Raw genomic sequence first — 14851 nt, forward strand, 5'->3', positions numbered from 1 at the left:
CTGACATTTATCGACCAATTAAAGCAGACGAATCAGAAAAACTGACTGATCACCTCGAGAAGTAAGTATCGTCAGCATTGATAATAAATGAAACCGTGTACCTTAACATATTATAATAAAATGATGCTTGTAAAAATTATAGCTCTCACTTTCGCTGTACAGAATTAACTAATCTTTAAAAATAACAAGTACAATTTATATTATAATTTAATTTTGATTTTATCTACCTTATTCTGCGGTATCATTATTTTATGTTACATAATTTTAAAGTTTCAATGTTGCAAAACACAGAGAAAGTAAAGTTAATAAAACTTAACAATGCATCAATTTCCACGCTTTTCTAGAGTTTTAACGCATTTTTTTTTATTCAGGTACTGGAATCGAGAGCTCGACAAACTGAAGAACCCAGAATACGTCATGAGCAAAGACGGCTGGAGAGTGCCGTTGAAAAATAACGTCCGTCCGAGATTATACAAAGCTATCTGTAACGCCTTTTGGTTGCCATATTTCATAATCGGAATCTACTCATTTATTCAGGTATATCTTTGAGTAAGGACTCTGATATTAGATATATACTAAATTTACAATACTTACCAAGGAAACGATCAGATGTTAATTCTTCACTGATCTTGATGGACTTTGGATACGTGGCAGATTATAAAAAACTATTAGACATGCTTTCTATTATTTGCTTACATATATAAATATGTCAAGGTTTAGAGACTGGAACAATCCTTCGAAAATAAATTTTTTTTCATTTTCAGCGAATATCTTCAAAACTGAGGTAAATGAAAAAATGTTTTATGTATAATAATTTTATTTTATATTATTGAATAGCATATACAATAGCTTTATAATTTTTTACTCTTTCTTTATAACGCTCTTTATAACGATTTATACACGTTTTTCGAAAACGTCAAACTTTTTAATGTACCTACCCCTATCTCCATCTATTAATTTCAATCACTAAACCATGAAACAAGATAAAGAAATATATATGTATCTTGTATTTAAATATATTCTGCAACATATCCAAAGCCAATCAAAATCGGATCCGACCATTGTTAGATTCATTAAATTCGTAAGTCCATTGGAGCTTACTTATTAAATTTCATTATGTTTCTGCTTCCAGTGCAGCGTAATACGCGTAGGAGTACCGATCTTTCAAGGTTGGATCATCAACTACTTCGCTAAAGTTTCCATCACGAAGAACAAGACAAAAATAAACGACGTGCTACTCTACGTTGTCATCATGATCATCTGCAATGTCATCTCTATTTTATTGATGCACCATGCGATAATGCTGTCGCTGCAGATCGGCATGAGGATACGCATCGCCTGCAGCTCCCTCCTGTACCGGAAGGTAACATTGCGGATTAATTTGCAAGTCCCATTCGTTGATCCAAGTTCCTTCCTATAAAAAAAGAGCTTTTTTCTAGTCAAAAAAGGAACACTATGTGTGCTTTAATTAAAATCCTCGCGATGTCCTGTTCAAACAAGAAATTCGAAGGAAATCTCTATGATATGACAAGGAAGCTGCATAATGATATTTAGGGGAAAGACACTGTGGGAAAAATACAATAGAAATCAAACACAAAAAACATTGTTTATCAAATAAATGTTTCTCTTTTTTTAATTAGTAGTATCGATAACTTTTTTTAACTGTTGCAGTTATTACGGTTGAACAGAGCGTCTTTGAATCAAATCGGTACCGGACAGATCATGAATCTCCTCAGCAATGACGTCACCCGTTTCGATCTATTAATGAAGCACTTGAATTTTATATGGATCATGCCTATTCAGGTAATTCTTTATTTGATGGAAAATATTTGTGTCATTCCGAAATGATTAAATAGCATCTCAATCATAGCCTTTATTTAACTAAAATCGTTTAAATTAATTATTTCTTTTATAGTTGATTCATAAGTATATCTATTAATAGTAGTAGTATTCTTCATAAAAAGTACAAGTATACAATCAATTTGTATGCATTTTACAACTCCGTAAGTTAGTCTAAACTGTAAAGACGTAGGCTCTTTTTATTTTTCTTATTTTGCTGTTGCTTTTGAAAAAATAGTTGTTGAAGATGGCGGGATTTTTTTCTATTTGCAGACGATGATCATAGGAACCATAATGTGGCAAAAGATCGGTCTTTCGACTCTTGCCGGTATCGGACCGATGTTAATCATTCCCGTAATAGTACAAGGAAGCTTCAGTTTACTGAGCCGCAAAATCAGAGCCATGATCGCGCCATTGGTCGACCGAAGAGTGCAGCTGATGAGCGAACTCGTAGCTGGGATACAGGTATCCCCGGGATATTTGATTAGCTATTTTAACTTTAGATAGTAGTGCTCTTCATAAAAAGTACATTTATATCAATTTACATGCATACATTTTACAACTCTGCATAAGTTAGTCTAGACTGTAAAGACGTAGGCTTCTTTTTCTTTTTCTTATTTTGTTGCGTGATTTATTTCGCGGTTTTACTAACTGAAGATGACTCTATATGTAGTGCAAAACGATCTAGGTTTTTTATGTAATGGCGTTATTAAAGTTGTAAATTTTAGACATCCAATTTATCGTGTGTGCTCGTTTCTTGGCCTCTTTATTCTTATATTTTTTTGCGTTGCATACACGAGCGCGGTTATTGAACTTAATTTTAATTTTGGATGATCCAGATTAGAAAACACTAACGAAATGTCAAAATGTCAAATTCTACAAGAAAACAATTTTATAAAACAAATTTTATAATATAATGACTCTCTGTTCAGGTAATAAAGATGTATGCCTGGGAGAAATCATTCAGCAAGATTGTGTCGATGATCAGAGGGATGGAAATCAAAAAGATCAAACTTTCATCATATGTGCACGCCGCGAATTTGGCCATACTATTTTTCATCGACCGACTGAGCCTCTACTTCACTCTAATAATGTTCGTCCTAACGGGGAATGCTCTAACTGCCGATGTGACTTACGAAATCTTAACATACATCGACATACTTCACTTCTCCTCCACGTTGTTCTTTCCGCATGCGCTGGTAATACTGGGCGAAACGATCGTGTCTTTGAATCGATTGGAGGTATATGCTGTCACTGTTGCTTTCAAATTACTTTCACAACAAATTCTTATTAAATTTATAATCTTACAATGCGTCTCCGATATTTCTGCTATCATGTATTACTATTAAAGTGCTTAACTTCATATACAGGACTTTCTGCTGATGGACGAAGTAAATATGAGACAATTGGAAAAGACGCCGCAATTACAGTCTAAATCTCAGAAACCAAACGAAGACACAACTAATGAGGAGAAACAAACGGACAAGTACACCTCGGAAAATGAAAGTATTGAGCTTTCCGAGTCTCAGGGATTATTTACCCTTCCGGTCCGCGTGGAGCTTCAGCGCGTTTGCGCCAATTGGGTCAGTGGCCAATTGCCACCGACTTTGTTCAACATTAATCTGACCATCAAGCCAGGTCAGTTATGCGCTATGGTCGGCGCCGTGGGCTCCGGCAAATCGTCCGTGCTACATCTGCTGCTAAAGGAGCTGGATCCTGGCGCCGGTTCCGTGATCCTCACCCCAGGCTCCTCCAAATATAACTGTGAAGGCAACTTGTCCAATGATTACTCTACGAGCAAACCGAATTTGCGCATCTCTTATGCTAGTCAAGAACCCTGGCTCTTCGGTGATACTGTGAGAGAAAATATATTGTTTGGCCAGCCTTACGACAAGGCCAGATACAAGCAGGTAGTTGTCGTGGTTTAAAGTAAAAATTGCTGCAGGTACTATACATATGTATCTTTGCTATTTCACGTCAATATAAATAACTTCTCGGATGCATAAGTTTCTCAGATTCTTCAAATGTTTGCATCAATCATAGACATAAATTACGACTTTTTAATTGATTGCCAATAAAAAAGATATTTTTCGAATACTATAAACATTTCCGAATTTTTAATATGCTTGATTTTATCTAAAAGAGAAATCTTTAATATTTCTTAATTTCAAACTTTTTAGCATTTTCTAATGTTTCTCACTTTTTGATTGATTGGCAAACTTTTCAGGTAGCTAATGTGTGCGCTTTAACGAAGGATTTTCGGCAGTTTCCACAAGGAGACATGACGTTGGTGGGCGATAGGGGTGTGTCATTATCTGGAGGTCAAAGAGCCCGAATCAATCTCGCGAGAGCAGTTTATAGGCAGGCAGATATTTATTTGCTGGACGATCCTTTAAGTGCGGTTGATACTCACGTCGCAAGGCATCTCTACTGGAAGTGCATTACCGAGTATCTCCATGGCAAGACAAGAATACTCGTCACTCATCAGTTGCAATTTCTTAAACAAGCGGATCACATCGTCGTGTTGGATCGAGTGAATTGCATAAAATATTCTTTAATTCCTCTTAAATCGAATATTATTTTCTGTTTATATGATTTTCCAGAATATCTACTAATATTCTAAATTTAAAGATTGTTTTTTAGAACTTCTGTATAACATTCGTACATTTAAAATTTCAACTTCAAATCTTTTTCTTTTCATATCTAATTTCAAGTCCGATTCTTTCAAATTATTACAAAAATGAAGACTTTAGTATAGCCTTTATGAATGATCATTAATTTTTTCTCTTCATATTGTTACTAACAAGACATACGTAAATAATACTTTTACATTATTACATCAAACAATATAATTATAATATTAAAAAATAAATAGTAATTCTAAGTGTGTGTGTGTGTGTGTGTGTAAGCAAAATTAACATTAACACTAATAAGATCTTTTAATAAAAAATAATAGAAAGTTTTAAAATTCATACATAAACTTTCAAATTCAAACATTTAAAAATTTATATGTAATTATAATTAATTAAAAAATCCTTGTGAACTATATATATGTATATCCTTTAAATTAAATATTTTGATTTTGCTCCTCAAGGGTTTTGTAAAGATGCAAGGAAGCTATAACGCATTAGTACAGTCAAATACTGATTTCATTAGAATGATGGACAATTTGAGTCATGAAAAAATTGAAGCGCAAAAAAAGGAAAAGGAATTAAGAAGAACCTCGCAAATGTCTTTGGGGAAAATCACAACGAGACGAAACTCGGAAACATCGATTGCAAGTTCTACTGTACGATTATCTTGATCACTTGTCAATTATGAAAAAACGTAGAAGCCAAAATATTTTACATGTCATCCTTATCGAATAAAGATAGACTCGTAATACGACAAAATAATTGAAAAAAGACATCTGTACAACATATTCACATTAAAAATATTTAACATAGTTTTACTAATTTTAATCCTTATTAAAAATATTTATCATAATTTCACTAATTAGCAACTAATAATACAAAGTAAAAAGAATTCAAAAATACGATTACAAAATAAAATAAGTTGTTTCAAAATGTCTATTGATTTCTTTAACATTGCTGTATTAATGTTCTTAATAATTATAACGCGACTAAATTTAATTGGAGGCACAATCAAACAATTAGATTATTCTTTTATTATAGTACTCGGACATTGATAATTCAGATTATGTGGAAAATAGGCCGGAAGCTGAGATGACAGCACACGGCCGAATGTCTGGCAGGGTATATAAAGAGTATATGTATTATGGCGGCAATTACTTCACCCTCTTTATGCTGCTGCTGATATTTATTATCAGTCAGGTTGCTATTACCGGTAATGATTATTGGATTTCATACTGGACCACCTTGGAGGATGTCAGGCGTATTGAAAACACAAGTGACGCCAAACGGTTCGCGCACATGTACAACGACAGCTTCCTTGGATCCATCTTTACGTTAAATTCGAACGGCCTGCTCAGCACTGCGGATGCCATATATGTATATACATTCTCCATCATTGTCTGCACTACCACCACGCTGTTCCGATGCTTCTTCTTCATGATGGTCTGCATGAACTCAAGTCGCAATCTTCACAACACCATGTTTTCCAATCTGTTGCAGGCGTGCATGTCTTTTTTCCACACCAATCCTTCCGGTAAGCAGCAATCACAAAATCCTGATAGATAATGAAATCGTATTTGTAAAAGGTTTGGAGGAACACATTAGTGAAAATTTATCTTAAATTTTTAATATTTTATTTCGAAATTTTTAAAAATCTTTGTACATTTATTGAACTTTTTAAAGAATTTCTCAAATTTTTTATAAAAATTGAAATTTTTCACTTTGATTATTTAAAAGTGCCAAATTTTCTACAGTTTTTCTAAAATTTTTTATAAATATGAATTCTGAAATACTGCAAGATTTTTTAGAGATTTCTCATTATATAATTTTAGAATTAAATATATAAAGAAAAAAGATATTTTTTCTAAAATTTTTCTAAAATGAAGTAAATTTTTAAAAATATTATGAGAATTACTTTCCAGAGTTTACGAAATTTTGAAATCAGAAGCAGAAAGTTAACATTTTTCAAGTCAAATCGCGATATTATCAAGAGGTATTTATTTCCTTATTGTTCGCTATTCATAAAGCTGCTTTATTATAAATTCATGAATTATCATAAATTCATTCGCATATTTACAATATTAATCATCAAGCTATAAATTATAGAAATGTAAGTAGTAATGTCATTTTACATCGCGATTCCGATCTTTGAAATTTAAGTTCTGGATTTTTATTGAATTTTGCTTAAATTTAGCAATTTTTATATTTTAGGGAGAATTTTAAACAGATTTTCAAAGGAAGTGGGCATCTTAGACGAATTGTTGCCTAAAACTATGTTAGAAGCAATCCAGATATTTTTTATTGTTTGCGGTGTAATGATTATAGAGGTGATAATTAATCAATGGATGCTGATAATAATAGTAATTCTGATTGTCTTACTTTTCTTTGCAACGAAGTTCTACCTAAAAGTCGTTCAGGACGTCAAACGTCTCGAAGGTGTAAGTAAGTATTGAAACGAGTAACAGTTTATCAGAAAAAAGCATCTCAGGCTTCTAAATTTCCTAACTGTTTGACTTTTGCTATCGAATTTAGCCTATTATTGTAAATACTCTTCTTACAAAATGTAGAATCTATAAATTCCTAATGTTTTCGAATTTGTGTTTGCGTTTTCAGTGAAAAGCCCAATATTCTCGCACGTGAACGAGACGCTAAACGGTCTGCCGACGATCAGAAGCAGCGGAAATGAAATCGCGAAGATGATGCGAAAACAGTTCGATGTGTTGCAAGATCATCACAGCGGCACGTGGTACCTCTTTCTAACATGTTCAGCGGCCTTCTCTATCTTTGGAGACCTAATCATGTGCTTGTTCCTTGCCTGCCTTTGCTTCTTTCTAATATTTATAAATAAAAATGGTAAATTATAATTAATTAAAATTTCTTTATACATATATATATATATATATATATATATATATATCCAATCGTGTATTCAAACGAAATTAAATTGAAAGAGAACCGAGAAACGGTAAAAGCAAGACCTTGTTGCTCTCTGATATTTTCTGTGTGAATTTTACACACATATTCTAGTTCCTTGAATTGCGCGCCGTTACTTTCGGTCATAATGTAGCTGTTATTTAAAACATAATAGTAATATCACATTATTCAATCAATTTAATAAATACTAATGCTCATCGGCATCTAATAAAATCGCCTCTTCCCCACGATGTGATATAAAGAATTATTTGTTGCGAAAAATATTACCTCAGCCAGAATATCCTGAGGTAATATTTTTCAATTTAATTTCGTAAAATTTCTTAATTATTAAAGATTAAATGTTTTCTAGGGATTTTATAAAGATTAAAAAGCTCTAATATAATTAGTAGGTTAATTACCAAAAATTATTAATCAAATAATCTTTCGATTTTTAAACTTCATTATACATTTGCTCTTATTTTTACGTATAATCATCATTTTGAAAATATTTAGATAATCTCGAAAATATACAAATTATTGCACGTTTCTTTGTTGATCTTCATGCTGCAGATAGCATAGATGGTAACAAATCGGGTCTAGCTATATCGCAATCGTTGCTCCTCCTCGGTTCCTTGCAGTACGGCATAAGAGTGTCCGTTGAGGCGATGACGCTAATGACCTCCGTGGAAAGGATTCTCCAGTATACGAATCTTCCAAAGGAAGAACCCGTTATCTCGGACAATCCACCGCCGCCCACGTGGCCGTCCCAAGGACAATTGATATTAAAGAACGTCAATATGAAGTATCGCAAAGATGATCCACTGGTTTTGAAGGTAATTCGAACAATTCTTATAAATATCTCTTGTTCTTTATCTTGAGTTTTATCACTTTGTCGCGCTTTGCAGAATCTGAACATATCCATTGAGCCTGGCTGGAAAGTTGGCGTAGTGGGACGAACTGGCGCCGGCAAATCTTCGTTGATCTCGGCGTTCTTCCGCCTGTTCAATGAAGGTTTGAAGGGCGAGATCAGACTCGACGGTCGAGACACAAGCACAGTAGGCTTGAGCGAACTGCGCTGCAAGATCTCTATTATACCGCAGGAACCGGTGCTCTTCTCCGAGAGTCTGCGTTATAATCTGGATCCGTTTAATCAATATGACGATATGAAACTGTGGGAAGTGCTGCGACAGGTCGAACTGAACGACGTCACGCTGGATCACAATGTCTCGTATGGTCACAACTTCAGCGTTGGCCAGAGACAGCTTATATGTCTGGCTAGGACAATTTTAAGAAACAATCGTTTGCTCGTTCTTGATGAGGCCACGGCCAACATTGATTCGCAGTGAGTTTCGATGATTCTTTGGCAGTAGGATTGTGTTTAAATGTTTTTTGATAAAGTCTAGTATGATTAATTGATGGTTAGTGAACAAGATTAAATTAATCGTATTAACAATTTAAAAATTCTTGATTTTCTGCATTATTTGATATCTCCACAGTATGATAAACTACAATATATATTTATATTGTAATATATCCAAAATTAAAAAAAAAGAGAATGCCTCTTTTTATTTGATTGGATCAAATTTTCGACAAAGATCTGTGATTTCTTGTTGTAATATAGCAATGCATGTTTCGCGCCTTTGTCACGGATGTAGAGCGCTGTGCGCGAGAGCGCTGCGAATATTGAGTCGCGATGATCGCGAGCGTGTACCCACGTGATCGGAGTTCGCGCGAGCAACGGAGCAAAATACCGGAGCACCGTTTTCGGTTTCATTCCTGTGTAGTCTCTGTAAACCTGAAGTTCTTTCTGTATATCCCGCGTTGCACCTCATGCATATAAGGCTATAATATATATCACTTTACTACGAAATTGTATCTTTGTGTTTCTCTTCTTCCCTCGTGGACACTCGCAACATATTTTAACAACATTTCTATTTGTGAAACCCTATCATAAATGCACAATTTCTAAATTTAACATAGTTGCAAATTTACACTAAATTTGTATTTCTGTTTCTAGTACCGATGCCTTAATTCAGAAAACAATTAGAAAGAATTTTAAAGAATGCACCGTCATCACAATAGCACATCGTTTGAATACTATTATAGACAGTGATCGAATTATCGTGATGGAGAACGGGTCTATCGTTGTAAGTATTTCATCTTAATGAGTGAATGTGTTAGGAAAAATGTTGGTTTTAGGAAAGACACTTGAAAAATTTAATTTTCTGTGTAACTATCTAGAAAATTTATTTATGATATGATTTTAATTAATGGCATAGTTACTTAAATCTTTAAAATATCTAAATAAAGATAAAGGGAGTCGATCAATCTCATGCTCATAAAATGGATATTCAATGTTTTACAATTAAAATTCCGAAGAAGTCAAAGTATAATCAAATTTATAAATTTGTTATAAAAAAACATCAAAAAATTTTGAAACTTTCAATGTTCTTTATAATTTATGACATGATTTTTTTTTAATTAATATTCTATTAAATAATGTGTATTTTTTCTTAAAAATAAAATAGTGTTATATGACCGAAGAATAGCCAAGTATTTTCAGAAATCTCGTAATTATCTCAGGATGTTATTTTTATTTGTGTATACATGCATTTGATGATCAGAATTCTTACGCCAACAGGAATTTGGTTGCCCATATGAACTGCTACAAGACAAACCAAACGGCTATTTTTCACAAATGGTGAAGAAAACAGGCAATCAAATGGCGCAAAGTCTTTTGCAACAAGCGAAGAATGCTTGCAAGAACAATAACCATTATCATGAAATAAATTTATCACAAAATATCGAGAGCAGCATCGCTATCACAGAACAATCCACTTTGTAGATTCTCCTACGAAAAAAGTCTTACAAAGAAAATATATCTAAAGTTTTATATATTATACACATATATAAAGTTTGAAATATATTTTTTCATATTAACATATAAATATAAATAAACTATAACCACGATTTTTTTTGTTAATTATTGTTAAATTTTCTAATCCCTTATTAATTTATTACTTTATTACTGTGAAAGTAATTTGATTGTTTTATCTTCTCTTTATCTATTAACTCTATATATTATTTTCTCTTTCGCACTTTGCAATAGCAATGCTACTACCAAAAAAATTTATTCATTTTCGGTGCATTGCTAATTTTAAAAGTCAGTCTTAAATATTTTAAGAATTAATTATAATACGATAATAATATTATTAATATCACATTACGACGTAATAAAAGCATTAAAATTTACAATTAAATATAATAAAATTATTGAGTATGTAAGTTTTAAATAAACTGTTATTTTGTGTCAAATTGTTGATAAAGAATTCATTCTCTAAACATTTTTTCTAACTGATTAGAAAGTAAATTACTAATAGTTGCAGTTACAAATGATTTATCTCGTGTACATCGTCAAGTTAGAATTTTTAAATATTGATTAAAATAATGATATTACTATTAGAATTAATTATGTGCAGTGAGATCATGGTGCGGGAACTGTGCGTCTGCTTTCTGTACCAAACATCCAAAGAATATTAGATTGTTTTCGATCACCATTTCTCAGAAAATAATAGCAAATTGTTACCATCTAGCAGTATTTCTGCCAAGGAAATGTATACAAATGGAGCAGTGAGATTGCCATAAACAATTCGCTCTCGAATGTTTACATAAAATAGAGATTGCATTATCTTTAGTCGTAAAGGACCAATTTATAAAAGAGAGAAAGAGAAAGAGAGAGAGAGATAATATTAAAATAATTATTTATATAGTTATTATTTTAAAATTGTTAAGATAGCTAGCTTTAGCTACAAACAAATTTTATTATAAAAATCAAGCTGATGAGAGAAACAAAGAATTTATTAAGTGAAAAGGAGTATGTGGAATGCTGTACATGAAAAGAGAAACAACAGAAACAAGAAATGCATAGCTACATTCGTATATACAATATACAGCACAGTTATTGTTAATGTCACATACGTTACATAATATATATTGTACATTATCAGTAACGTTTAAAACCGATATGAAAAACAGCGAAACATTACTGGTGATTCAGTAAAGGACAGAATATTGGAAAGCGCGCCTCGAGAAACAGGTATGTAACAAAAATTAATAAATAAGAAAAAAACAGCAGAAAAAGAGAAAGAAAAAAGGGAAATAAAAATGTCAACCGTTTTTATTTTTATCTGTTTTAGTTTTAAATGTCGTAATATTTTGTGAGACCATATAACAACATGGATAAGAACACGAACGACATGAAGCAAAACCCTAGAGAGACCGCGAATATCTTCAGTGTTCTATTCTTCTGGTTTGTTAAGACTTTTGTCTGAGAATGCACTTAGTGAAGGAAAGAAAGAACGAAATAGCTTTGTTCCTTAAAATAACAATTTTAATTGCTACAATAAAAGAAGAATTTCAATAAGACGGACATTTTTTTCCTTAAAAAAAAACTTTCTTCAAGAAAGAAGAATTTTATTCTTGGATGCGAAATTGTATTTTTTTTGTTTTTAAAGAGAAGACCTTCATACTTTGAAGATAAAATTTTCTATTCCCTAAAATAAAAATATTTTCACTTGTATTGCGTCAGCGACTTTTTATCTTATAAAATATTTTACGTTTTATATCATACTTCTCTATTATACTTAACAATAAAAAAAATAGAAAAGCATTTTGTAAATTTTTTCTTGCTATTCAAAAGATCGACGTTTAATTTACGTTAAATTATGCCTTTATCTTTGTTTTCTGCGTATCAACTACCGTTTGCCATAATGAGTACAATTAACACGATATACAAGTAGCGCTACAATTTTCTTACGTTCAATTTATGTTGAGTCATAACTTTTATCTTTTTTTTTCTACATATCAATTTGCTATATATTTTTCTTCTACATATCACTATTTGCTATAAATATAATTAAGATGTTCCGTGCCGCGCTAACTTTTTTTATCGATGATCTACGCAGAATGGAAAATGTCAGCTACTTATATGCCTGATAATGAGTCAGTTTAGGAAAATTTATATAATGTGGTGTAATATAATACAACCTCAAAAATTAACATTTTTTAGTTAATAATAGGAAATTGACCTTAAAGACTAATAACGAATTCAATTGAATGCATTAGTGCGCGCTCCATGTACATCAACGCCTCTGTACACTGTTTTAATCTCAATGCAAAAGTGAAATAACTGCCTATTAAGTGATACCTAATACATTATTTACCAAATAATGCTATTAAGAATTTTATGGTTTAATCCTTTTTTGTATTTATATTAAACACACACATCTTTACATCGATTTGTGTGTACAACGGACCCACTAGTTCGTCCAACCGCATTCGCTCCATATAATATATATTTTTTAAAAACAATAAATTTGTAGCTTTTTCGATTTATTGATAGAAGGCAAAAGTATTGCTTGTCTTCTGATCAAATTCGCAATGATTGTTCATAAAAACGAGTTATTTTTATTAGAGTTAAGTATTATCAAGAAATGATGTCGGTGTTGAATAAGAAGTATATACCAATTATTTGCGATTTGCACAGGTGGATGCGAGACTTATTTATAACAGGCTCCAAGCGTGATTTGGAAATATCTGATATTTATAGACCAATTAAAGCAAACGAATCCGAAAAACTGACTGACCATCTCGAGAAGTAAGTATCGCCAACGTTGATAACAAATTAACATACATTAATGATAACACAAATAACTATAACATTATTGTAACCCGTGTGACTCTCACTTTTACTGTTCTCGGAATAATAAAAAAATCTTAATAATTATTTTCAAAATACAAGTGCAATTTATATTATAGATATATATAATAATATAAATATAGATATATAAAATCTAAAATTTTGATATTTATTCTTTTTTGCGGTAAAGTTATTTTACATTATTCTAGAAAATAAAAATGCAGTGAAACATGGCAAAAGAGTAAAATTCGTCGCATTTAAATAGTAAATCAGTCTCTCCGCTTTTCTAATAAAGTCTTTATGCATTTCTTTTAATTAGGTACTGGAACCGTGAGTTAGATAAACTGAAATACATCGTGGGTAAAGACGGGCAGAAGGTGCCGCTCAAGAAGAACGCCCGTCCGAAATTATATAAGGCGATCTTCAAAGCCTTTTGGTTACCATATCTCACAATCGGAATCTTCGCCTTTATCGAAGTATAACGATACTCCGAGAGAAGAGTTATCATGATATATACTTACTAATAATGAGATAATACTCATTGATATTTACGATATTTAAATCAAGTGTTCATGTTAAAAAGAAACATTGAAAGATAATTCTACGAAGAGGAACAACAGAAAAATTTGTTTTTTTAGTTAATCTCTTGGTAGATTCAGCTAATAATAAAGAAAAAAAAATTGTTAATCCAACAAAAGAACACAATTAAGTATATCCCTTCAATTTTAATAATGAATATATTAAAATATAGACAAAAAGAAATAAGACACGTATTTTTCTATAAGTTTTCTATAAGAGGATAAAATTATTCATTAAAGAAAATCAGTTTTTTCTTTTCGAGTGAATATTTAAACTGTCAAAAATATGAGAGAAAAGAGTTAAATAAAAATTTCACAGTTTTAAGTGCGCTTTATAACAATACATTTGAATTTTTAAAAATTAAGGGTAAAGATAATAATGTAAAAAAGATGTTATTTTTAAAAATTAAAATACGTTGTTATAAAAGTCACTTGAATTCAGTAAACTTTTATTATAATATTATTACGCGGACGTAAACCCGCGCTTTATTACCTACCTTTTCTTCGAATTTATTGTATAGTCTTTAATGTAATTGATTATATTAAAGACGTTTATATATAGTAAGATATCTGATTCGGCTTGTTGTTCATTTAACACATTGTATAATTTCTTTCTCTCTCTCTCTTTCTCTCTCTCTCTCAGCTTTATTAAATTCAAACCCGTGGCATCGTTAAATTTCAACATTTCTGCTTTCAGTGCGGTGTAATACGCGTGATAATGCCAATCCTTCAAGGTTGGATCATCGACTACTTCGCCAGAGATTCCACCTCAAAATACAAGATAATGATGAACGAAGTGCTGATCTACGTCGTTCTCATGGTCGTTTGCAGTGTCATCTCCGTTATGTTGATGAACCATACGATGATGCTGTCGCTGCAGATTGGCATGAGAATACGCATCGCCTGCAGCTCCCTTCTCTACCGGAAGGTAACTTTGCGGATTAATTTGCGAGTCCCATGCGTTGATCCAAGTTTTTCGCAAGAGAAAAAAGAACTTCTCTAGAATGAAATAAATGTCTCTACTGAATATATACAGAACATAATACACGGAAAGAACAATTTTGCTAGATCCAGATCTGAAAATAATTTTTATTCAATAATCAAAATAATCATGTTAGAAAGTCAAAATGATATTGCTAGTATATCAAAACGTTTTGTAGCAATGCTTATTATTTTTAACTTTCCAACAA

General features: G+C 31.8%; 1 protein-coding gene across 1 annotated transcript in view; it reads left to right on the forward strand.

Moving 5' to 3' along the window:
- Nucleotides 1-6: 6 nt before the first annotated feature.
- The window catches only part of LOC105457822 (multidrug resistance-associated protein 4-like), a gene marked incomplete at its 3' end in the record, with an annotated part of 21931 nt that continues 7086 nt past the window's right edge, over nucleotides 7-14851 (forward strand). The window contains exons 1-13 of the mRNA XM_011702709.1: nucleotides 7-61; nucleotides 372-537; nucleotides 1133-1363; nucleotides 1672-1803; nucleotides 2113-2304; nucleotides 2772-3080; nucleotides 3210-3749; nucleotides 4067-4372; nucleotides 4934-5128; nucleotides 5514-6006; nucleotides 6684-6914; nucleotides 7086-7325; nucleotides 7956-8218. Of these exons, the coding sequence (XP_011701011.1) occupies nucleotides 418-537; nucleotides 1133-1363; nucleotides 1672-1803; nucleotides 2113-2304; nucleotides 2772-3080; nucleotides 3210-3749; nucleotides 4067-4372; nucleotides 4934-5128; nucleotides 5514-6006; nucleotides 6684-6914; nucleotides 7086-7325; nucleotides 7956-8218 (3252 nt within the window). The remainder of the gene's footprint in view (nucleotides 62-371; nucleotides 538-1132; nucleotides 1364-1671; nucleotides 1804-2112; nucleotides 2305-2771; nucleotides 3081-3209; nucleotides 3750-4066; nucleotides 4373-4933; nucleotides 5129-5513; nucleotides 6007-6683; nucleotides 6915-7085; nucleotides 7326-7955; nucleotides 8219-14851) is intronic.

This window comes from Wasmannia auropunctata, unplaced genomic scaffold (assembly GCF_000956235.1).
Source record: "Wasmannia auropunctata unplaced genomic scaffold, wasmannia.A_1.0 LD335031.1, whole genome shotgun sequence".
NCBI lineage: Eukaryota > Metazoa > Arthropoda > Insecta > Hymenoptera > Formicidae > Wasmannia > Wasmannia auropunctata.